Source organism: Stegostoma tigrinum, chromosome 1, assembly GCF_030684315.1.
Source record: "Stegostoma tigrinum isolate sSteTig4 chromosome 1, sSteTig4.hap1, whole genome shotgun sequence".
NCBI classification, from domain to species: Eukaryota; Metazoa; Chordata; class Chondrichthyes; order Orectolobiformes; family Stegostomatidae; genus Stegostoma; species Stegostoma tigrinum.
In genome coordinates, this window is record NC_081354.1 from 109,606,259 (window position 1) to 109,631,763 (window position 25,505).

The 25,505-nt window shown below is 44.8% G+C and overlaps 1 protein-coding gene across 2 annotated transcripts in view; it reads left to right on the forward strand.

Moving 5' to 3' along the window:
- Positions 1-25,505, forward strand: part of cracd (capping protein inhibiting regulator of actin dynamics) — a 97,073-nt gene that overhangs the window by 60,542 nt on the left and 11,026 nt on the right. For both annotated transcript variants that reach the window (XM_048540584.2, XM_048540668.2), the window contains one exon: positions 12,823-13,013. In XM_048540584.2, the coding sequence (XP_048396541.1) occupies positions 12,823-13,013 (191 nt within the window). The remainder of the gene's footprint in view (positions 1-12,822; positions 13,014-25,505) is intronic.

Genomic DNA, 25,505 nt, shown 5'->3' on the forward strand with positions numbered 1-25,505 from the left:
GTTATATTTCCAAATCAGGATGTTGTATGGCGTTATGGGGAACTTGCAGGTGGTATTTGCTGCATTTGTCCTTCAAAATGAAAGTGGTTGTGGGTTTGGAAGGTACATACGTAAAGGTCTTTGGTGAATTTTAGATAAACTTCAATTCTTCAGTAGCACTATAAGGTAAAAGTAAATTAAGCTTTATATTTATGCAGCACTCTTGCAATTACACAAAGTGCTTTTCAGCCAATAGAATATTACGAGAATGCAGTCACCATTGTCAGAAACTGCAATTTCAGCACAACTTCTACCAACATCCATATGATAATGACGAAATTGTCTCTTGAGACAACAAAGTGTGGAGCTGGATGAACACAGCAGGCCAAGCAGCATCTCAGGAGCACAAAAGCTGACATTTCGGGCTGAGACCCTTCATCAGAAAAGGGGGAGGGGGAGAGCGTTCTGAAATAAATAGGGAGAGAGGGAGAGGCGGACCGAAGATGGATAGAGGAGAAGATAGGTGCAAAGGAGAGTATAGCTGGGGAGGTAGGGAGGGGATAGGTCAGTCTGTGGAGGACGGACAGGTCAAGGGGGCGGGATGAGGTTAGTAGGTAGGAAATGGAGGTGCAGTTTGAGGTGGGAGGAGGGGATAGGTGAGAAGAAGAACAGGTTAGGCAGGTGGGGACGAGCTGGGCTGGTTTTGTGATGCAGTGGGGGGAGGGGAGATTTTGAAGCTTGTGAAGTCCACATTGATACCATTGGGCTGCAGGGTTCCCAAGCGGAATATGAGTTGCTGTTCCTGCAACCTACGGGTGGCATCATTGTAGCACTGCAGGAGGCCTAGGATGGACATGTCATCTAAGGAATGGGAGGGGGAGTTAAAATGGTTCGCGACTGTGAGGTGCAGTTGTTTATTGCGAACCGAGCGGAGGTGTTCTGCAAAGCAGTCCCTAAGCCTCCACTTGGTTTCCCCAATGTAGAGGAAGCCACAACGGGTACAGCGGATGCAGTATACCACATTGGCGGATGTGCAGGTGAACATCTGCTTGATGTGGAAAGTCATCTTGGGGCCTGGGATGGGGGTGAGGGAGGAGGTGTGGGGGCAAGTGTAGCACTTCCTGCGGTTGCAGGGGAAAGTGCTGGGTGTGGTGGGGTGGGTGGGGAGTGTCGAGCGGACAAGGGAGTCCTGGAGAGAGTGGTCTCTCCAGAAGGCAGACAAGGGTGGGGGAAAAATGTCTTTAGTCGTGGGGTTGGATCGTAAATGGTGGAGTGTCGGAGCATGATGCATTGTATGCGGAGGTTGGTGGGGTGGTATGTGAGGACTAGGGGGATTCTCTTTGGGTGGTTATTGTGGGGCAGGCTGTGAGGGATGAGTTGCGGGAAATGCAGGAGACACAGTCAAGGGCATTCTCGACCACCACGGGGGGATGTTGCGGTCCTTGAAGAACGAGGACATCTGGGATGTACGGGAGTGGAATGCCTCATCCTGGGAGCAGATGCGGCAGAGGCAAAGAAATTGGGAATAGGGGACGGAATTTTTGCAGGAGGGTGGTTGGGAGGAGGTGTATTCCAGGTAGCTGTGGGAGTCGGTGGGCTTGAAATGGACATCGGTTTCTGTGTGGTTGCCAATGGTTTCTTTACAGGCTTTGGTTGATGGCTATCTTGAAATTGTGACATAAGTCTTTATTTCAAAGGGAATGGAGTATAGAAGTTTGGAGGTTTTGCTAAAATTATACAAGACGCTAGCGTGACTACAGTTGGAATACTGAGAACAGTTTTGAGCCCCTATTTCAGGAAGGGCATGCTGGCATTGGAGGCAGTCCAGAGAAGGTTCACTAGCCTGATCCTGGGTATGGAGGGATTGTCTTTTGAGGAAGTATTGAGTAGGGTTGGCCTGTGCTCACCGGAGTTTAGAAAGATGAGAGGAGACCTTATTGAAACATGCAAAATTGTTTGGGGGCTTGATAGGCTAGATCCTGAGAGTTTCTTTCAACTTGAGGGAGAGTCGAGGACCAGATGGCATAACCATAAGGGGCTCATCCAGTTAGGATAGAGATGAGATTAAATTTCTTCTGTCAGTGGGTAGTGAATGGGTGCCATTCTTTACCTCAGAGAGCTTCCCTTCAGTAAATTCAAGGTTGAGATATACAGTTTTTAAATCAATTAAGGAATCAAAGATGATGGAGAAAAGCCAGGAAAGTGGAGTTGAGGATTATCCGATCAGCCACTATTTCATCAAATGGCAGAATAGACGCGATGGGCTGAACGGCTACTTCTGTTCCTACATCCTATCACCTTAGGATGTTTCACATCCATCCAAAACATAAATGGGACCTTGGTTCAGCATCATTTCCAATGGATGCACCAATCATTGTGTAGCGTTCCCTCAGTACCACTGGAGTATAAGTTTAGATATTGTGTTCAACTTCCTGGATTGAACCTTTAACCTTTGGATTCAAAAGTCCAAGTGCTATCAGCGTAGCACAGCTGATTTTTTTTCACTGTAACTTATCATTCAGCAATTTCTAACAGACTTCCTAAACCAAATTAATGAGAGTAAAGCTAAAATGTTTTCTGAAAAGAAAAAAGTTAAAGAACGAGTATCGATCTTAGAAAAACTGTTCATTAACAGCATTCATGGTGAGATACAACTCTGACATTCAGCCCAAGATGTTATCATTCTGACAGATCACTACAGGACAGTTAATTGCAGTAACAAGTGTGATTAGCCAAGTTGCTTTTGTTGGAGTTCTGTATCTTTTCCCAGGGGTAATCTGTGTAGGTGCTTGGAACCTGCCATGGTCTTTCTATTCAGGGTTTGTCAAACATACTGTTGATTAATGAATGAGAATAGAGAAGGCAAATCAGCGATTTAGCCTTCTTAGGTATCAAGAAGACCTAAGCTTTGTTGGGTTACATCACTAAGTTAACAGAATATAAAATCCATTAAATTAAATGATCTTATTTGAACTTTCAGATCTTGATGATCCGTCACAGAAAAGATACACTAGCCTGAGTAGAGTCCAGTGACTGTTCACCAAGATGGCCTAAGGATATGAAAAAGTTCCTAGATATTAGGAAGCTAGTAGGTGAATTCATCGAGATGTTTAAAGAGAAAACGCTACAATGCCTCAATATATTCTAAATGATTAACATACCCAATATAGTTTCCCTTCGATAATTAGGTGTAGAGCTGGATGAACACAGCAGGCCAAGCAGCATCAGAGGAGCAGGAAGGCTGATGTTTTGGGCCTAGACCCTTCTTCAGAAATGTAAGTTAACTGCTTTTATATGTCAAAACAATGATACAAACCCACTGACTCCCACAGCTACCCAGAATACACCTCCTCTCACCCAACTTCCTGCACGAATCCCATCCCCTATTCCCAATTCCTTCACCTCCGCTGCATCTGCTCCCAAGATGAGGCATTCCACTCCCGTACATCCCTTGCCCTTGTTTTTCAAGGACTGCAACTTCCCCTCCACAGTGGTCAAAAACGTCCTCGACCACATCTCTTGCATTTCCCAAAACTTATCCCTCACAAACCCTCCCTGCAACCAAAACAGAATCCCTCCTGTCCTCACAGACCAACAGATCATCCTCCAACACTTCCACCATCTGCAATCTGATCCCACCACCAAAGACATTTTTCCCTCCCTACCCTTATCTGCTTTCCAGAGGGACCAATCTCTCCGTGACTCCCTTGTCTGCTCCACGCTCCCCACTAACCCCACCACCCCTGTCACTTTTCCCTGCAACCGCAGGAAGTGCTATATCTGCCCCTACACCTCACCCTCACCTCCATCCCAGGCCCAAAGAAAACCTTCCACAAACCTGCACATCCACTAATGTGGTATATTGTATCCACTGTTCCTGAGGTGGCCTCCTCTAGATGGGGAAACCAAGCAGAGGATTGGAGACCACTTTGTGGAACACCAACTCTCGGTTCGTGACAAACGATAACACATCCCAATTGTGAATGACTTCAACTCCCCCTCCCACTCCTTGGACGACATGTCCATCCTGGGCATCCTCCACTGCCACAATGATGCCACCTAAAGGCTGGAAGAACAGCACCTCATATTCCACCTGGGCACCCTGCAGCCAACCCTGCAGGCCTCAATGTGAACTTTACAAGCTTCAGAATCTCCCCACACCTGACTTCATCCCAAGACCAGCCCATTTCATCCCTACCTCCTTGACCTGTCTGTCTTCCCTCCCACCTACCCACCCCTCCCTCCTCACTGACCAACCCCCATCCCAACTCCCTATTATACTCACCTGTACTGGCTTCATGTCCACCTCCTTCACCTGTCTGTCTTCTCTCCACCTATCTGCTCCTCTGTCCATCTTCTCTCTTTATTTATTTCAGAGTCCCCTTCCCCTCCTCCATTTCTGAAGAAGGCTCCCAACCCAAAACGTCAGCTTTCCTGCTTCTCTGATGTTGCTTGGCCTGCTGTGTTCATCCAGCTCCACACCTTGTTATCTCAGGCTCCAACATCAGCAGTTCCTACTATCTCTAGAAATCTTTAAACATTGGTATCAAGGAAAAGGCCCATATCATGATAAGAGACTTGTTTCTTAGACATCACATACCACAGATGATAATTGACCTATGCACTTAAACAATAACAAAAAAATCTTGTAGAACCGAAAAGTTGTGTATAACCTTAATATTATCATTGGGTAGAAATCTAAAAATGGTCCACATTTTACCATGCTAATTTCTGCAGCTTATATGGGAGTTGTTCATAGGGAACCCTGTGGACCCCCATCATAACAGTCTCCAATATAATTGCTTTGGAAATGAAAGATTCAGCTGGATATTCCCCTACAACTGGAGCCTACTGGCAGTCTGCTGCCAACCCAACACCCAGCCCCCTCACCGAACCTGATATCTCTCACCCAGTCTGACCTGACCAAAACACTCCATCACTTGCTTGGCCCTCTTCCTACTTTGTACCCTGGCACCGAGCAGCCTACCATCCTGAAACCCTAATCTCTCACGTATGCTTTCATGGGAGCTATCAAAGTGTCTGTCTGTGGTGCCAAGCATTTAAATCATAGAATATGGGAATAGATGACTGGGAATAAGGTGACATGGTTTGCCTTCTCCTGACTATCCCGCATTGTGAGAGAACTGTCAGATTCAAAATACTTTCCAAATTTCGGATGGAGCCTCAATTGGAATCACCTTGCAGTAATGTGGAGCTCCTTATTAATACATAAAAAAAAAGAATGAGTGGCAATCTGAGTGTGATTGTCTCTCTTTGGAAAATCCAGATACCGTGTGTGAAAGAACAGGTACTCAGATAATTCATGGACCTGGTTGCATCTCGGGGCTGCTCCCTTGCTTTCTTACTGCTCATTTGCCCGGATACTCATATCATCCCTACCTTGCCTTGCCTTGTTGTACCCTTTCATGCAGTCACACACAAGATAGTTTCCCTTGCTGGTCAGCAGTCCTCAGTCTAGGGGTGGGGGTGTGGGGGCGTGGGGAAGCTTGCTGTACAGCAGTGAGTTACATCAATCTCTCACCTGTTCTATGTGCTAGCAGTTTACACTGTAAGCACACTGCATGAACAGCCAGCAGGCAGCCATGTCTCAAAGTCTCAGGGGAATAGTCCTTATTGAAGTCCATGGAGAGACCAGTCAGTGAGGGGATCCCAACACAGTAAGTCAAGGCAACCTCCGATACCAATCCAGGGAATTGGTCACAGTCGGGCATCTGGCTAGTGTTCTCTCAGTCAGGAGTCGGGGTGGGGGTGCGGTGGCGTCCAGGGAGTGGTCTGTCCTGTGGCTCCAGTGCAAACCGGCTCGGTGAAACTGCTAACATTGTCCTGGAGCTGTACAGACACCAGTCAGAGGCCTGGGCTGTTCTCGTTTGAGCGTCTCTGATCAAGTCACTCGAGGCACTGGGCCACGGTCAGTCCATCAGGTCTGTCCACAGAAACTAAAGGGGTTTGGCCTGAAAGAGTCCTCTGCCAAAGGGAGGAAACTTTCAAACCTTTTCTTTGGGAAGGGGCCTGCAGACTGGAGAGAAGGGAAAATGACAATCATAAAGTATTTGTGAGCAAGCTGGATACGGTAAAGCATGGATGGGAAGACAGTCATGAGGGAGGAGGATTCATCCACAGTCAGGAGCACCCTGGCTTCTGATGAGGGCATGGGAGAACTTGGGAAAGTTACCTCATATACCAGGGACTCAGGGCCAAGGTGGGAAGTTGCAGCATCATGTTGATGGGTTGCAGGGGCAGATCCTGAGGAATGCTATGTTTATGGGGCTCATGGGCTTTTGAAAATGTGAGAGCCCAGAAGGTTCATACATGTGCTACAGATATACTAATCAGGTGTATTCTTTGGAAGTCCTGAGAAAAACTGAACTAACCCTCTTCAAAATGTAAGTACTGTGACAAAAGTTCCACTACTGGAATTGAGCACTGAATGAAGTTTGACAGTTCAGTGCATTATTTAAGAGACCTGGAAGAGGGTGGTACAAATTGATTCTGACATGGATGCAACAAATTACAGGAAGACATTAATAGATTTGTAGAACAGGCAAATAATTAGCTACAACACGAGTAAATGTGAGGTAGAAAATTGTAGTAGAAAGACTAAAGAGTTACTAATTACTTGGGTGATACAAATCTAGTTGGGAGGAGGGTTAGGGAAACAAAGAGCTCCCAGAGTAAACCAATCTCTAAAGTTTCAACAGACTGGGGTGTAAAAAATCAAACTAATCGCTAAGTTTCATATCTAGATGTGTAGAATTGAAAAGTCGGGGAGCTATGCCTAACCTGCATCAAACTTGGCTAAGCCACGCTCAGGGTTTGCTGTGCCATTCCAGTCAGTGTATTATAAATGTATAAGGAGACACTTGAGAGGGTGCAGAGGAGATATACAAGGATGATACGGGAAGTGGGATAACAAAGTGTGGAGCTGGATGAACACAGCAGGCCAAGCAGCATCTTAGGAGCACAAAAACTGATGTTTTGGGCATAGTCGCTTCATCAGAAAAGGGTCTAGGCCCGAAACGCCAGCTTTTGTACTCCCAAGATGCTGCTTGGCCTGCTGTGTTCATCCAGCTCCACACTTTGTTATCTCAGATTCTCCAGCATCTGCAGTTCCCATTATCGCTGATACAGGAAATGCTTGGATATACAAATCAGACTGAGCCCCTTTCACTTGAAAAAGAAACTTGAAGTGACCTAATTGATAACTAACTGTAAAATTATAAAAGCTTTTCAGAGAGTAGATGCAGAATGTCTCCATGTTTGCTGAAGAATGTCACTAGAGACCAGGGTCATGAGAGAGTCACCAAGAAATGTAATAGGGATTTCAGACAGAATTGTTTTACCCAGAGAAGAGTATGCTGACCTCTCACAGGCAGTGGTTAAAATGAGTTGGAGGAAGCTAGATTTGTAAGGGGAAGGAATAGATATGTTCTATATTCTATGATTATAATAGATTGATATGGCAAGATATGAGGAGGCTGAAATGGAGTAAAGGCTGCAATGTACTGATTGGACTGAATGTTCTGTTTCTGTACTTTCTAACCTCAGCAACCCTTTGCATATAATTGTGCTAGAACTTGCGTTCTTTCCTCTGAACCTCTCATTACTTCAGATTGTATTGGATTGTATTGGATACAATAAATGAAACCAATCAAAAGTACAGGAAATATCACTATTAATATTTATTTTAGAATTGTGTTTGCAATGTTTTTCTATAATCATTATAGATTTTATTTTACAGCAAACATTCCAAAAGCCAGTAATTTGATTAGAATATTTTTACACACAACACTTGCAGGAAATTGCAAATATTACTCATACAACTGAGTGTGTAATTTTTAGAATTCCATTTCATACTTTAGTAGAACAACTGAATTGTGCATGTGCAATTGATATGTCTTCTGCTTGTTCAAATTGACTTGAAAAATGAAATTTTCCCATGTTACTATTAGCTAACATTTTGCAATAAATGCCATTTTTTATTCCAGCAGACAGTGAGCGATAAGTGGAATCAGCAAAATGAAATATTTCATTTGGTTCTCGATTGTAACACACAGTCTATTTTTCTGAGTTTGGTTTTACAAAAGATAAACAGTTATCTTTAATAAGTATACAAAACTTGGAAACGAGAAAAGGAGATTTTTTTTTACTAGTGTTCACATGGAATAAGAATTCACCTTCAGGGCATATAAAAATCTCCAGCCTGCTGCTAACTCATTTCAGCCATATCACCTTTCTCCACTTTCCAGATGTGCTGTTCCGGGAGCTATCCTGCTTTCAAAAGAAAGTGAACTCTGGTGCTGACCCATTTGAGCAATGCTGGCTCTAGTTGGGTGAAGTGCCTGAGCCTGGTTCAAATAGGAATTGAATTCCACTCTTTTCATCTCATAATTATGCTTTCACAAGCACCACAAGTGTAGTTACTAGCACCAAATCAGAAGATATGCTGTTTTATAAAATTGAGTGTTTTATACCACGTAAATCGCAAGTGTGCCCTCTTGAGACTTTAAATGCTGATTGCTGCTAAGCCAACACTGGGGCCAAGCAGATGTTAATTGACAACTTGCTTCTACTAATTTAGCTATGCTCATACAGATGTCAATAAACTAGAATATTAATCTAGGGATATTAATGCACATTTTATGTGCCCAGCAGGCAATTACAATGGTTTCAGTCATTTTGAATCTCAGTATACAAATCAAAAGCACTCATTTCAGAGAGATCATGGGATTAATTCTAGCATCAGTTGTCAGTTCTAAAGCACTGCATCTTTCCTATGTCAGATGGATATCATTAATTGAATCTCTTGTTTGAATTACAGTATTATGATCACCCTGGGTATCCATTGTTCCATAAATATTTTCTATTTGCTCTAGAAAAGGTTAACATAGAAGATGCCATTATTCACAGTTGATACAAATTTGAACTAAACATATGCCCAGTATCAAAAACAGAACCTGGAGGGATGGGAAGTACGTACTGATCTGAGCAGTGATGTCCACATCCTATGAATGAAGAAGAAAATGTCCGCCCACTATCGTTTAAAACATTCAAAAGAAAAACAAAAACACCGAATTGATCATTTATTCAAATTTGGACTCAAAACGTGGGTTGATGATCCATATTTTGTTTGCTTAGTACGTTCATATGCAAATTACTTTTCTATTTGGACACAATCAGCTGTTAAAAAAGATTAAACGTGTATCATAAGAGCATAAGCCAGCAAGGAGCAGACCACTTAGCCCCTCAAACTTATCCTACCATTCAAAAAGATCATTGCTGATCTGCCCCAGGCTTCAGCTCCTCTTCTATGCCTCCTCACAGTCATCAACTTCCAAATATATCAAAAATCTAACTTCTCTTGATCTAGTCTCCTCAATTCTCTGGGATAGAGAATTCCAGACACTCATTACCGTCGGAGAGAAGAAATTTAATGTTCAATGAGTGTCCCTTTATTCTGTAACTATGTCCTCTTGTTTGAGATTGCCACACTAGTGGAAAGATGTTCTCAACATCTATCCTATCACTCCAGTCAGAATCTTGGATTTTTCCATAAGATCGCCCCTCATTCTTCTAGACTCTAATGAATAAAGGCCTAACCTATGTGACCATTCATGATGAGACAACCCCATCATACCAGGCATGCACAAAGAACAAAGACCCTAAAAAAATTACAGCACAGGAACAGGCCCTTAGGCCCTCCAAGCCTGCGCCGATCCAGATCCTCTACCTAAACCTGTTGCCTGTTTTCCAAGGATCTGTATCCCTCTGCTCCCTGCCCATTCATGTATCTGTCTAGATACATCTTAAATGCTGCTTTTGTGCCCGCCTCCACTGGCAACAAGTTCCAGGCACCCACCACCCTCTGCGTAAAGAACTTTCCCTTAAACTTTTCCCCTCTCATCTTGAAATCGTGACCCCTAGTAACTGAGTCTCCTACTCTGGGGGAAAAAGCTTCTTGCTATCCATCCTGTTTATACCTCTCATGATTTTGTAGATTTCAGGTCCCCCCTCAACCTCCGTCTTTCTAATGTAAATCATCCTAATCTACTCAACCTCTCTTCATAGCTAACAACCCTCCATACCAGGCAACATCCTGGTGAACCTCCTCTGCACCCTCTCCAAAGCATCCACATCCTTTTGGTAATGTGGCGACCAGAACTGTACACAGTATTCCAAATGTGGCCGAACCAAAGTCCTATATAACTGTAACATGACCTGCCAACTCTTGTACTCAATACCCCGTACGATGAATGAAAGCATGCCGTCTGCCTTCTTGACCACTCTATCGACCTGCATTGCCACCTTCAGGGTACAATGGACCTGGACACTCAGACCTCTCTGTGCATCAATTTTCCCCAGGGCTTTTCCATTTACCATATAGTTCCCTCTTGAAATGGATCTTCCAAAATGCATCACCTCGCATTTGCCTGGATTGAACTCCATCTGCCATTTCTCCACCCAACTCTCCAATCTATCAATAATCTGCTGCATTCTCTAACAGCCCCCTTCCATATCTGCTCCTCCACCAATCTTCATGTCATCTGTAAATTTGCTAATCAGACCATCTATACCTTCCTCCATATCATTTATGTATATCACAAAAAACAGTGGTCCCAGCACCGTTCCCTGTGGAACACCACTGGTCACAGTTCTCCATTTTGAGAAATTCCCTTCCACTACATCTCTCTGCGTTCTGTTGCCCAGCCAGTTCTCAATCCGTCTAGCTAGTATACCCTGGACCACACGTGACTTCACTTCTCCATTCCAAAGCATCAAAACGTTCACCTCAATTGAAAAGCCAATCACACCTCCTCCAATGATCAGGAAGCTCATTCAGCCCCGAAAGGAGGAACAATAGCTTGGCAGCCGAAACCAGATTTGGCGGGAGATAAGGGGGCCTGCGGATGGGTATAACTGGAGACCCCGATCCCAACACTGTGCATTGTAATACCAGCAACATGCCCTGATGCCAACTAGGTGTATGCTCTGAGGTGGGCTCTGTGTGAGTGGTTCGCGAGAGAAATCTGAGAGTCTGAACAAGAAACAGGCCCTGCAGGTGAAAGAGCCCTTGGGCCAAAGCTGTGAAGAAGGCAAAGGAAATCAGTCAGACTTGCTGATCGAGAGATAAGTTCCCACAGATAACTCCGAGTCATGGACTCTGTGAACCCTCCACACTGAGAGCAATCCCTCGCGACATCGAACACCATCAACCAACCACAAACCTCCCATCGACATCTGGCAACATTATTAAAATCTTGGGCTGAATCTTCCCAAAATTTGGCTAAGTGTCAATTTCTGGGAGTTTCGTGGAGAATTTCCATCAGTGAGTCCTAGTGACAATGTTTATGCCATTCACCTCATTAAGTATGTACCCCACCTTGATAGTGTCACTCTTACCCTACTTGCACTCAACAGCATCTGATTTGTTGGCTAATCTTGAGATCTCACAGCATTCGTGGTGCAAGTGCTTTCTTAAATTCTAGCTGCACACCATTTTAAACTCTGCCAACTTGGTCTGGAGTCATCACCTAGATCAGACAGTTGTTGCCAAGAAGTATGTGCTAAGACATTGGGGAACGCTGGCCAAGAGGGATGCCTTGAGAAGAAGCTGGCAAGATGCAGGTCATCTGTCAGATTTTAAAGTTGGGTATTGGCACTGTCTGGTTTCTTACCAGTACCTGGGAAAATAGCAAACTGCATGTAAATGAGGTGAGACAATGTAATAATGAGAAGTTAATGCGTGCAAATTTGCACCCTGTCATTCACTAGTGAGATTTTCACCTAGCCTTTGAAATCTTAAGCAGAAAGTCAGACTTACTTTCCTTAACAAAACAATCCATTATTTTGACTCTCGCTGTTTTTTCCGAACTTTTCCATGATTTCTGATATCATTTAAAGGTTGGAAAAACATAGCCCTTCTCATTCATATTTTTTTTTGCTGAAATTGCTGCAATGTCAACATTTTAATTCTTCACGTTTTTGTTATTTGGAATTATATCAGGTAATTTCTTAATTTAATCTCTGAACATTGTGTTTTCAAAATTTACTATTTAATACCAAAATATATTTTTCATTGATATCATCTCAGCCACAAACATTAAATGTTTAACAGGATGTCTTTATTTTTTTTTATATAGCTTGAGGTAAGTTGTCTAGTCATTCACAATTGCCAGTTACTGTATTCTTCTTCTCCATTTAGTTTTCACTTGTGAAGTACAATGAACAGTTCACTGTTGATTTAAACAGAACATGGGAACAGGAGTTACTGTACTCTTCTTTTACTGTATTCTTCTTCTCCATTTAGTTTTCACTTGTGAAGTACAATGAACAGTTCACTGTTGATTTAAACAGAACATGGGAACAGGAGTAGGCCATTCAGCCTGTTCAAATGTGTTCCAACTTTAAATGAGAAAATGCCTAATGCTTTATAACTGCCTTTGGCCTATATCCCTTAATACCTATGCTTAGCAAAAAATGTATCTATCTCAGAATTAAAACTAAAAATTGATCTAGCATTGACTGCCAATTGTGGAAAAGCATTCCAAATCTCGAGCGCCCTTTGTGGATAGAAGTGCATCCTAATATCTCTCCTGAACAGTCTGGCCCTAATTCTCAGACTATGCCCGTAATTCTAGAATCTCCAATAGTGGAAATCTTTCTTTATTCTTTATTTTCCTGTTAATATCTTGAAAAATTTCATCAGATCACCACTTAACCTTCTGAATTCTAGATAAAACTGACTATGTATGTAATTGCATCACCAGCTTTGGTTTGCTAACATCCTTTTGGAGGAAATTAATCAGCACCGTAATTTCTTTCCAGAGAAACCTGTTCTTCAGAGCCGACATTCTCTGGACAGCACACGGCTTGTGGATAGAGTGGAATCTTCCCAGCCTCTATGGATCACTCTAGCGATGCAGAAGCAGAAAGGATTCCGTGAGCAGCAGGCCAGCCGAGAAGAAAGGAGACAAGCCAGAGAAGCAAAGCTAGCAGAGAAACAGACTAAAGAAAATGTACGTAGCCACTATCATTTCACTGTTTAATGTATTTGATATTGGGCTGAATTAACACAAGTTGTGGGAGGGAATCCTGAGTGACAGGATTTACATGTATTTGGAAAGGCAAGGACTGATCAGGGATATTTAACATGGCTTTGTGTGTGGGAAATCATGTCTCACTAACTTAATTGGGTATTTTGAAGAAGTAACAAAGAGAATTGATGAGGGTTGAGAGGTGGACGTGATTTCTATGAAATTCTGTAAGGTGTGCAACAAGGTTCCTTATGGTAGACTGGTTAGCAAGTTTAGGTCACATGGAATACAGGGAGAACTAGTCATTTGGATCCAGAAACAGCTCGATGGTAGGAGACAGAGGGTGATGGAGGGTTGCTTTTCAGACTGGAGGCCTGTGACCAGTAGTGTCAAACAAGGATCGGTGCTAGGTCCACTGCTTTTTGTCATTTATAAAAATGATTTGGATGTGAACATAGGCGGTATGGTTAGTACATTTGCAGATGGCACAAAAATTGGAGGTGTCATGAACAGCAAAGAAGATTACCTCAGAGTACAACAGGACCTTGATCAGATGGCCCAATGGGCCAAGGAGTGTCAGATGAAGTTTAATGTAGATAAATGTGAGGAGCTGCATTTTGGAAAGGTAAATCAGAGCAGAACTTATACACTTAATGGTAAGGTTCTGGGGAGTGTTACTCAACAGAGTGAACAGAAATAATGGGAACTGCAGATGCTGGAGAATCCAAGATAACAAAGTGTGGAGCTGGATTAACACAGCAGGCCAAGCAGCATCTCAGGAGCACAAAAGCTGACGTTTTGGGCTGAGACCCTTCATCACAGAAAGTGACCTTGTAATGCAGGTTCATGGTTCCTTGAAAGTAGAGTTACAGGTAAACAAGATAGTGAAGAAGGTATGTCTACAGAGTCAGTTTAGATTGAGGTGCGGAACAAGAAAGGAGCAGTCGCTTTGTTGGGGTATTTTTACAGATTCCCTAATAGTTACAGAGAAGTAGAGGAGCGGATTGAGAGACAGATACTGGAAAGGTGCAGAATCACAGGGTTGTAGTCATGGGTGACTTCAACTTTCCAAAACATTTTAGTTGTAATAGTTTAGATGGAGCGGATTTTATCCAGTGCATTCAGGAAGGATTCCTGACACAGTATGTAGATAGACCAACACAAGATGACAAAGTGTGGAGCTGGATGAACACAGCAGGCCAAGCAGCATCTCAGGAGCACAAAAGCTGACGTTTCGGGCCTAGACCCTTCATCAGAGAGCTCTCTGATGAAGGGTCTAGGCCCGAAACGTCGGCTTTTGTGCTCCTGAGATGCTGCTTGGCCTGCTGCGTTCATCCAGCTCCACACTTTGTTATCTTGGCTTCTCCAGAATCTGCAGTTCCCATTATCACCAACTCAAGATGAGGCCACTTTGGATTTGGTGCTTGGCAATGAAACAGGCCAAGTGTTGGACCTGTTGGTAGGAGAGCATTTTGGCGGTAGTGATCATAACTCTGTTATTTTTAAAATAGTAATAGAAAAGGACAGGTACATACAGCAGGGCAAGGTTGATAATTGGGAGAAGGGTAATTACAATTCTGTTAGGCATGAGCTGGGTAACATAAAATGGGAACAGATGCTGTCAGGGAAGAGCACTATTGAAATGTGGAGATTGTTTAAGGAATACATGCTGCATGCGCTCAATGTTTGTCCCTAGCAGGCAGGGAAGATGTGGTCGAGTGAGGGAGCCTTGGTTCTCGAGAGAGGTCAAATGACTGGTTAAGGGGAAGAAGGATACCTATGTAAGGTTTAGAAAACAAGGAACGGAAAAGGCTTTAGAGGGATACAAGTTATCCAGGAAGGAGCTGAAGAAAGGGCTTAGGAGTTCTATAAGGGGGCATGAGAAAACCTTGGCAGATAATATCAAGGAAAATTCTAAGGCTTTTTACACATACATGTGGAATAAGAGAATGACCAGAGTAAGGGTAGGGCTGATCGAGAATTGTAAAGGGAATTTGTGCATGGAGCCTAAAGAGATATGCAAGGTCCTTAATGAATATTTTTCTTCGGTATTCACAACTGAGAGGGACCTAGTTGTAGAGGAGGACAGTGGACAGGAAGACAGGCTGGTTGGCTAGAGGAGGTCAATGTTAGTACGGAGGATGTGCTAGGAATTTTGAGGAAGTTGAAGATAGATAAGTTCCCCGGGCCTAATGGGATTTATCCAAGGATTCTATGGGAAGTGAGGGAAGATATTGCAGGGCCCTTGGCAATGATCTTTGTGGATCCTCACTGTCCACGGGTATAGTGCTGGAAGATTGGAGCGAGGCAAACATCATTCCCTTATTCAAAAAAAAAGGGAATAGGGAAAACCCCGGAAATTACAGCCAGTTAGTCAGTGGTGGGCAACTTATTGGAAAGGGCTCCGAGAGATAGGATTTATGATCACTTGGAAAGGCACAGTTTGATTCGTGATAGTCAGCATGGATTTGTGAGGGGTAGATCATGCCTCACAAACCTTATTGAATTCTTTGAAGAAGTGACGAAACACGTGGATGAACGTAGAGCAGTGGATGTGGTGTACATCGATTTAAGTAAGGCGTTTGATAAGGTTCCTCATGGTAGGCTCATGCAGAAGGTAAGGAGGCATGGAATGGGGGAAATATGGCAGACTGGATTCAGAATTGACTGACACTGAGAAGACAAAAAGTGGTAGTGGATGGAAAATATTCAACATGGTGCTCAGTTACAAGTGGTGTACCACAAGGGCCTCTTCATTTATGATTTTTGTAAATGATTTGGATGAAGAAGTGGAAGGGTGGATTAGCAAGTTTGCAAATGATACAAAGGTGGGTCGCATTGTGGACAGTGCGGAGGACTGTTCTAATTTACAAAGGGACGTTGATAGAATGCAGAGCTGGGCTGAGAAGTGGCAGATGAGTTTAACCCTGAAAAGTGTGAGGTGATTAATTTTGGAAGGACAAACTTGAAAGCAGAATACAGAGTTAACGGAAAGATTCTTGGCAGTGTGGAGGAGCAGAGGGATCTTGGAGTTCATGACCACAGTTCCCTGGAAGATGTCACCCAGGTGGATAGAGTTGTTAAGAAGGCGTATGGTGTGTCAGCTTTCGTTAAAAGAGGGACTGAGTTCAAGAGCCGTGAAGTTATGCTCCAGTTATACAAAAGCCTGGATTGGCCACATCAGGAGTATTGTATGCACTTCTGATCACCTCATTACAGGAAAGATGTGGGAGTGTTGGAAAAGGTGCAGAGGAGCTTTGCCATGATGTTGCCTGGAATGGAGGAAAGGTCTTACGAGGAAAGGTTGAGAGAGTTAGGGCTTTTCTCTTTAGAATGATGAAGGATGAGAGGTGACTTGATAGAGGTGTACAAAATGATCAGAGGTACAGATACAGCGTACAGCCAGAGACTTTTTCCTAGGGTGGAGGTAGCTATTACAAGGGGACATAGTTTTAAAGTGAGTGGGTGTAGATATAGGAGAGACATCAGAGGTAGGTTCTTTACTTAGAGAGTGGTCGGAGCATGGAATGCATTGCCAGAGAGGGTAGTGGATTTGGCTTCATGAGGGGCATTTAGGTGACTATGAGATTGGCATATGGATGATAGTATACGGTCAAGGTGGAGGTTAGATAGACCTTAGGATTAGGGTGAACGTTCGGTATAGCATCATGGACCGAAGGGCCTGTACTGTGCTGTACTGTTCTAAGTTCTGTGTATTTGGTATGTTTGCCTTTATTGGTCAGTGCATTGAGTATAGGAGTTGGGATGTCATTTTGTGGCTGTACAGGACATTGCTTTAGCTACTTTTGGGATACTGTGTGCAATTCTGGTCACTCTGCTGTAGGAAAGATGATGTGAAACTTGAAAGTGTTCAGAAAAGATTGACAAGGATGTTGCCAGGGTTGGAGGATTTGAACTACAAGGAGAGGCTGAATAGGCTGGGGCTATTTTCCCTGGAGTGTTGGAGGCTGAAGGGAGACCTTATAGAGTTTTATAAAATCATGGGGGGAATGGATAGGGTAAATAGGCCAGGTATTTTCCCTGGAGTGGGGGAGTCCTAAACTAAATGGCTCTGGTTTAAGGTGAAAGGAGAAATGTTTAAAAGGGATTTCAGGGGTTAACATTTTCACACACAGGGTGGTGTGTATGATATGAGCTGCCAGAGGAAGTGGTGGAGGCTGGTACAATTACAACATTTTAAAGGCATCTGAATGGGTACATGAATAGCAAGCGTTTAGAAGGATATGGGCCAAATGCCCATGGGAAATGGGACTAGAATTACGGCATGGACAGATTGGACCAAAGTGTCTATTTCCATGCTGTACATCTCTATGGCTCTAAATGGAATACATACAAAACCTGTAGGGGTTTAGTACAATTTGATGATAAAGCTGTTAAGCCTGTTACTTTTGGTAGAAATCAGCAGTATTGATGGTGCTATCCGCTTCCTTTATTACAGCTATTATTTGTATAATGTAATTATTGAGTGTCTACTGCCAAAATCACTGGGACCATAATGTCTGTGATGTTTTGCCAATTCACTTTTGGATGTTTAGCAGCATTGAGTGGATTTAAAGAAGTTGGTTTGAAAATGCGTACATTAAAATTTTGAGACAGTCTTATCTAACATATGTACTTTGTGGCTATATTTTAAGAATTTTTAGTTTAAGTACACTTCACTTGCACCTTGTAGGATACAAATAGTGCAAGAAAAGAAATTGATATGGGTCACTATAATCATCAGCATTATTTGCACTTGCATACTGTAAGCAGAGATGAATGAAAAGTCATAAAAGGTAGCATTTTGTTTCAAATCAGGAAAATCTGTGACTATCCATACCTGTCACAGACTTCTTAAGAACAGCAACCTCAACAGTCCAGTCCTGCACTATCATTGACATTCCCACACCACCACAATCCCCTGCAACCACCTATCCCACCAGCTAACAAAGTGTGAAGCTGGATGAACATGGAAGGCCAAGCAGCATCATAGGAGCACAAAAGCTGACATTTCGGGCCTCGACCCTTCATCAGAGAGGCCCTCTCTGATGAAGGGTCTAGACCCGAAATGTCAGCTTTTGTGCTCCTAAGATGCTGCTTGGCCTGCTGTGTTCATACAGCTTCACACTTTGTTATCTCGGATTCTCCAGCAGCTGCAGTTCCCATTATCTCTTATCCTACCAGCTACCCCTGTCTGAAGGCTCTTGCAACATTAGCATCTAGAATTTCGATTTACTTATTAGCAAGGCACTTGCAATCAGTAACTACATTGTGGATGAACATACTGAACTTCACTAATGAATGGTGCATAAGACCATAAGACCCTAAAACATAGGAGTGGAAGTAAGGCATTCGGCCCATCGAGTCCACTCTGCCATTTAATCATGGCTGATGGGCATTTCAACTCCACTTACCCACACTCTCCCCATAGCCCTTAATTCCTTGCGAGATCAAGAAGTTATCAATCTCTGCCTTGAAGGCATCTAATGTCCCGGCCTCCACTGTGCTCCCTGGCAATGAATTCCACAAGCCCACCACTCTCTGGCTGAAGAAATGTCTCCTCATTTCCGTTCTAAATTTACTCCCTCTAATTCTAAGGCTGTGCCCACGGGACCTAGCATCTTGCTCTTTGTCAAAGCTTTCCTGGCTATATCTTATACATCATGGCCAAACTTGTTAACGTGGACTTCACGGTTTTTCGTTTCTGACCCCATCTGTCCCTTAAACTCCTCAATGCTTACTAAGCATTTTTTATCTCACCTCATACTTTCCTTATGATGAGACCCCTCTTTTTCTACTTCACAACAGTGACTACAAATCAGATTCACTTAAAGGTGAATAGCATAATTATTTTCCCTAGTATAGGGGAGTTCAAAACTAGAGGGCATAGTTTTAAGGTGAGAGGAAAAAGATTTAAAAGGGATCTGAAGGGCAACTTTTTCACACAGAGGGTGGTTTGAGCATGGAATGAACTCCCAGAGAAAGTGGTAAATGCGGGTACAGTTACAACATTTGAAAGACATTTGGAAGGTGCATGAATAGGAATATGAGGCAAATGCAGGTAAATGGGACCGGTTTATTTTGGGAAGCTTGGTTGGCATGGACAAGTGAGATCAAACAGTCTGTTTCTGTGTTGTTTGACTTTACGTCTCTATTACGTCTGCTGTATAAATGCAAATCTTTCATTTTACTTTTTTCCTTGGGTTCTATACCAAACAATATTTGCCTCACTAAGCATATTCCTGTATGTAAGCTCCCCTACCAATATTTACAGCATGCTCTCAGCCATCTACCTGGCCAGATCTGGCTCACCTATTTGTAGTTCGAAAGCCTACTGGTCTTCAGACCACAGGGTAACAAGGGGTTTCAGTTGGTTTGCACTTTTTCAGGCTGCCATGGATTTTCAGTGGGAAAACTTTGACCTGAGATTGTCTTTAATATCCTTCCACCCAACATCTCTGCTATTCCTCAGCAGGAGCTGGCTGGAGGTGAGACTATCACCTCAGTTTGGGAGGAAGTCCCACCTTGGAGAATAGCGCAACACACTGGCTCAGGACTGCACCACTCCGCAGTTCCACTTAATCCTCCGGCTCAGTCACCATGCTAACAAGAAACTTTTTCTTTTCCTTTCAGGCATCAAGGCCCATAAGATGCAACAACTTAGTGATACCCGTGGCCTCTGGAACATTACTCTTCTCACCTTTCCTCAGAGTCCAGCTCCTCCACCAACACACACCCACCCCACCTCCTGCCAGATATTCAATATCCCTCCTTACCTTCCACTTTCCGATGCTGAACGTTCTGTACTCAAAGGCCACAGCTTTATTCCGCTGCGTCCCCATCTTCACAAATTTCGGGCATGACATGACATCGAATTCTTCTGCCACCGTCTCCGCCTCCGTGCTCATTTCTTTGGAAAAGAGTCTGGTTCTCATCCCACAGACCACTTTGCCCAACTCCGACACTCTCCCACCACCTGGACGTTCCCTCTGGCCTTTTACCTGCACTCGATCTGTTCATTGAGATCTGTCGACATGACTTTAGTTGCCTCAATTTCTCTGCCCCCTCACCTTACCAAATCCAATTTATCCCCCTCTGAACTGACTGCACTCAGATCTAACCCTGACTTTGTCATTGAGCCTGCCGATAAGGGTGGTGCTGTTGTAGTCAGGCGTACTGACCACTACATTGCAGAGGCTGAGCGCCAACTCTCAGACACCTCCTCCCACCTTCCCCTGGGCCATGACCCCACCATGGCACATCAGGCCATTGTATCCACTACGGTTATGGATCTCATTTCATCCGGTGATCTCCCCACATCCGCTTCCAAGCTAATAGTCCCCCAACCCCACATGGTTTGTTTCTACCTCCTGCCAAAAATCCACAAACAGCACTGTCCCAGCAGACCCATTGTCTCAGCCTGCTCATGTCCCACAGGACTCATCTCTTCCTACCTTGACTCAGTGTCCTCTCCCCCCCGATCCAATCCCTACCCACAATCATCCATGATTCATCTGATGTCTTACACCGGTTTCAAAGCTTCCAGTTTACCGGCTCCAGCCACCTCCTCTTTACCATGGATGTGCAATCTCTTTACACATCCATTCCCCACCAGGAGGGTCTTAGGACTCTCTGCTTCTTCCTGGGGAAAGACCTGAACCATCCCCACCCACCACCACCATCCTCTGCTTGGCCAAGCTTGTCCTCACCCTCAACAACTTCTCTTTTAACTCCTCTCATTTTGTTCAGGTAAGAGGGGTTGCCAGGGGTACCCGCATGGGCCCCAGTTATGTCTGTCTCTTCATGGGGTACGTGGAACATTCCTTGTTCCAGCCCTATTCCAGTCCCCTCCCACAACTCTTTCTCCGATTTATCGACGGTCTCATCGGTGCAGCTTCCCTTTCTCATCTGGAATTGGAAAACTTCATCAATTTTGCCTCCAATTTTCAAACTGCCCTCACTTTCACCTGGTCTATCTCTGACTCCTCCCTCCCCTCCCTCGACATTTCTGTTTCCATTTCTGGGGATAGACTGGCCACTAATATCGATTACAAACCCACCGATTCCCACAGCTACCCGGACTATACATCCTCACACTCCATTTCCTGTAAGGACGCCATCCCATTCTCTCAGTTCCTCTGTCTCCGTCGCACATGTTCAGATGAGGCCAACTTCAACAAGGGACCCTCCAAAATATCCACATTCTTCCTCAACCGAGGATTCCCCAGCTCAGTTGTTGACAGTGGCCTCAACCAGGTCTGACCTATCTCCCGTACTTCTGCCCTCACCCCTACTCTTCCCTCCTGCAATGGCAATAGGGCTCCCCTTACCCTTACATTCTATCCCACCAGCATCCACATCCAGGAGATCATCAAACGCCATTTCCGCCACCTCCGTCAATGCCACCACCAGACACATATTCCCCACCCCTCCCTTGTCCACCTTCTGCAGGGACTATTCCCTCCGGGACACCCTAGTGCACACTTCCTTCACCCCCAACACCTCCCCACAGCCCTACGGCACCGCCCCCCGTAACCGGCGAAGGTACAACTCCTGCCCATTTATCTCCTCCCTCCCCAGTATCCAAGGGCCCAAACATATCTTCCAGGTGAAGCAACACTTTACTTGCACTTCCAAGAATCTAGTCTATTGCATTCTCTGCTGACAATGTGGTCTCCTCTACACTGGGGAAACATAGCGTAGACTTGGTGACTGCTTCACAGAACATCTATGTTTTGCTCACAAAAAAGACCCTGAACTACCCGTTGCCTACCACTTTAACAAACCACCCTACTCCCTGGCCAACATCTCTGTCTCCGGCTTGTTTCAGTGTTCCAGCGAAACCCAACACAAGCTGGATGAACAACACCTCATTTTCCGCTTGGGGACCCTACAGCCCTCCAGACTCAATATTGAGTTCAATAATTTTACGGCATAAACTCTCCCATCTCCCAGCCTCCAACCCCACACACCAGGCCTTGTTACCCCATAGCCTGCCATTACACACCCCCCAATGTTAGTCACGAACAGTCCCCATTAACAACTATTCACCCTCCCAGCCTGATCATTAGCAACTCCTTTGTCCGTCCAACCATCTTTCTCTCGCTTTGGGCTCTATCCTATCACTTACTCCCTACCCCACCCACCTCCCTATTTTCTGCATATTAACTGACATTTTCCCAGCCACCATCAGCTCTGAGGAAGGGTCACCAGACCCAAAACGTTAACTCTGTTTTCTCCTTCACAGATGCTGCCAGGCCAGCTGAGCTTTTCCAGCAACTTTGTTTTTGTTCCTCCTTGGCGAACTGCTGGAAAGTGAGGGATGAGAATCTGCTTTTAATCGCAATGTCAAGGTTCCATTGCTCCTTAAGAAATTCAGCCATCACTTCTTTTCCAATCATCTTAAATCAATGTTCTCTGCCCCTCCATGAATGGAAATCATTTTCTCTTTATCTACTCTGTCTGGAACCCTTCATGATTTTAAATGTTTCTATCAAATCATCTTTTAGCGTTCTTTTCGCTGAAGGCAAACAATATCAACTTCTCTGGTTATTTATGTAGCTGAAGTCTCTCACTCGTTAAACCATTCTCATATTTCCTGCCCCTCTAAAACCTCCACTTCCTTCCTAAAGTTTCAGTGCTCAAAATTGGGCTCAATACTCCAGTCTGATACAGTAATCCTGTAGAATCCCTGTACACATAGGGTGAATAGGGTGCAAGCTAGGTATATAGCCATGAGAAATTAACGTGGGCTATCCTGGAGGACTAAAGATATTGATGAGAAAATAAGGAAGAAAAAGGAGACACATGATGCATATTGTAATAATAACAGCAATAGAAATCAGAAAGAGAGAGTATCTCAAATTCAGGAGAGAGGCTAAGGTTGGAACAAGCAAGGCTAAGAGGAAACATGAGGAAAGAATGGCAGGCTGTACGAAAATGAGTAGTAAACTATTCTTCAAATTTATATTTAATACTTAAATTATTTGAATCTCATATTAACAATAAAATGTTAGAGAAGGATAGAGTGGGGCTCATATGGAACAAGCATGTAAGCTGCCCACTGAAGCAAAGATATGACAGAGTTACTAAATGAATATTTTGCTTCTGTCTATCAAGTTAGAAAATAGTGACAATGGCCTCATTGAAAATCTGGGTACTGAGCAATATTAGTGAGAGATAAAAAAGCTGGCAGCGCTCCACTTAGACAAGCCACCAGGCCCAGATGGATTGCATCCTAGATTGCTGAGAGAGTAAGGGAGCAAAGCATGGAGCCATTGACAGAAATTTTCCAGGTGTCTCTGAACAGAGGAATAGTCCCAGGAACTGGAGGATTACAAACATGATGCATTGTTTAATAAAAGGGCAAAGGATAACCCAGGAAAGTATAGGCCTGTCAGCTTGACTCAATAGTGGGAAAGTCAATGGAGGCCGTAATTAGATTAGATTCCCTGCTGTGTGGAAACAGGCCCTTTGGCCCAACAAGTCCACACCACCTCTTGCAGCATCCCACCCAGACCCATCCCCCTATACCCCATACATCCCGAACACTACGGGTAATTTAGCATGGCCAATCTACCTAGCCTGCACATCTTTGGACTGTGGGAGGAAACCAGAGCACCCGGAGAAAACCCATGCAGACACAGGGAGAATGTGCAAACTCCACACAGAGGCTGGAATCGAACCCAGGTCCCTGGTGCTGTGAGGCTGCAGTGCTAACCACTGAGTCACCATGCTGCCCCTAAATGCGAGATAAGATACATATACACTTGGAGGAAAAATAAGTTAATACTAAAGAGCACAAAAGCTGACGTTTCGGGCCTAGACCCTTCATCAGAGAGGGGGATGGGGGGAGGGAACTGGAATAAATAGGGAGAGAGGGGGAGGCGGACCAAAGATGGAGAGTAAAGAAGATAGGTGGAGAGAGTGTAGGTGGGGAGGTAGGGAGGGGATAGGTCAGTCCAGGGAAGACGGACAGGTCAAGGGGGTGGGATGAGGTTAGTAGGTAGCTGGGGGTGCGGCTTGGGGTGGGAGGAAGGGATGGGTGAGAGGAAGAACCGGTTAGGGAGGCAGAGACAGGTTGGACTGGTTTTGGGATGCAGTGGGTGGGGGGGAAGAGCTGGGCTGGTTGTGTGGTGCAGTGGGGGGAGGGGATGAACTGGGCTGGTTTAGGGATGCAGTAGGGGAAGGGGAGATTTTGAAACTGGTGAAGTCCACATTGATACCATTAGGCTGCAGGGGTCCCAGGCGGAATATGAGTTGCTGTTCCTGCAACCTTCGGGTGGCATCATTGTGGCAGTGCAGGAGGCCCATGATGGACATGTCATCAAGAGAATGGGAGGGGGAGTGGAAATGGTTTGCGACTGGGAGGTGCAGTTGTTTGTTGCGAACTGAGCGGAGGTGTTCTGCAAAGCGGTCCCCAAGCCTCCGCTTGGTTTCCCCAATGTAGAGGAAGCCGCACCGGGTACAGTGGATGCAGTATACCACATTGGCAGATGTGCAGGTGAACCTCTGCTTGATGTGGAATGTCATCTTGGGGCCTGGGATGGGGGTGAGGGAGGAGGTGTGGGGACAAGTGTAGCATTTCCTGCGGTTGCAGGGGAAGGTGCCGGGTGTGGTGGGGTTGGAGGGCAGTGTGGAGCGAACAAGGGAGTCACGGAGAGAGTGGTCTCTCCGGAAAGCAGACAGGGGAGGGGATGGAAAAATGTCTTGGGTGGTGGGGTCGGATTGTAAATGGCGGAAGTGTCGGAGGATAATGCGTTGTATCCGGAGGTTGGTAGGGTGGTGTGTGAGAACGAGGGGGATCCTCTTGGGGCGGTTGTGGCGGGGGCGGGGTGTGAGGGATGTGTCGCGGGAAATGCGGGAGACGCGGTCAAGGGCGTTCTCGATCACCGTGGGGGGAAAGTTGCGGTCCTTAAAGAACTTGGACATCTGGGATGTGCGGGAGTGGAATGTCTTATCGTGGGAGCAGACCTGTCCTGTCCGTCTTCCCTGGACTGACCTATCCCCTCCCTACCTCCCCACCTACACTCTCTCCACCTATCTTCTTTACTCTCCATCTTCGGTCCGCCTCCCCCTCTCTCCCTATTTATTCCAGTTCCCTCCCCCCATCCCCCTCTCTGATGAAGGGTCTAGGCCCGAAATGTCAGCTTTTGTGCTCCTGAGATGCTGCTTGGCCTGCTGTGTTCATCCAGCCTCACATTTTATTATCTTGGAATCTCCAGCATCTGCAGTTCCCATTATCTTTAATACTAAAGAGTATGGCTTTGTCAAGGGCAGGTTGTGTCTGACAAATTTAATTGAGTTCTTTGATGAGGAGACACAGACAATGTCAATACAGTGTGGAGCTGGGAGGAACACAGCAGGCCAGGCAGCACCAGAGGAGCAGGAAAGTCGACATTTCAGGCTTACACCCTTCATCAGTCCTGTATTGGCTGTGACTCCAGCATCTGCAGTTCTTGCTATCTCCGAGTG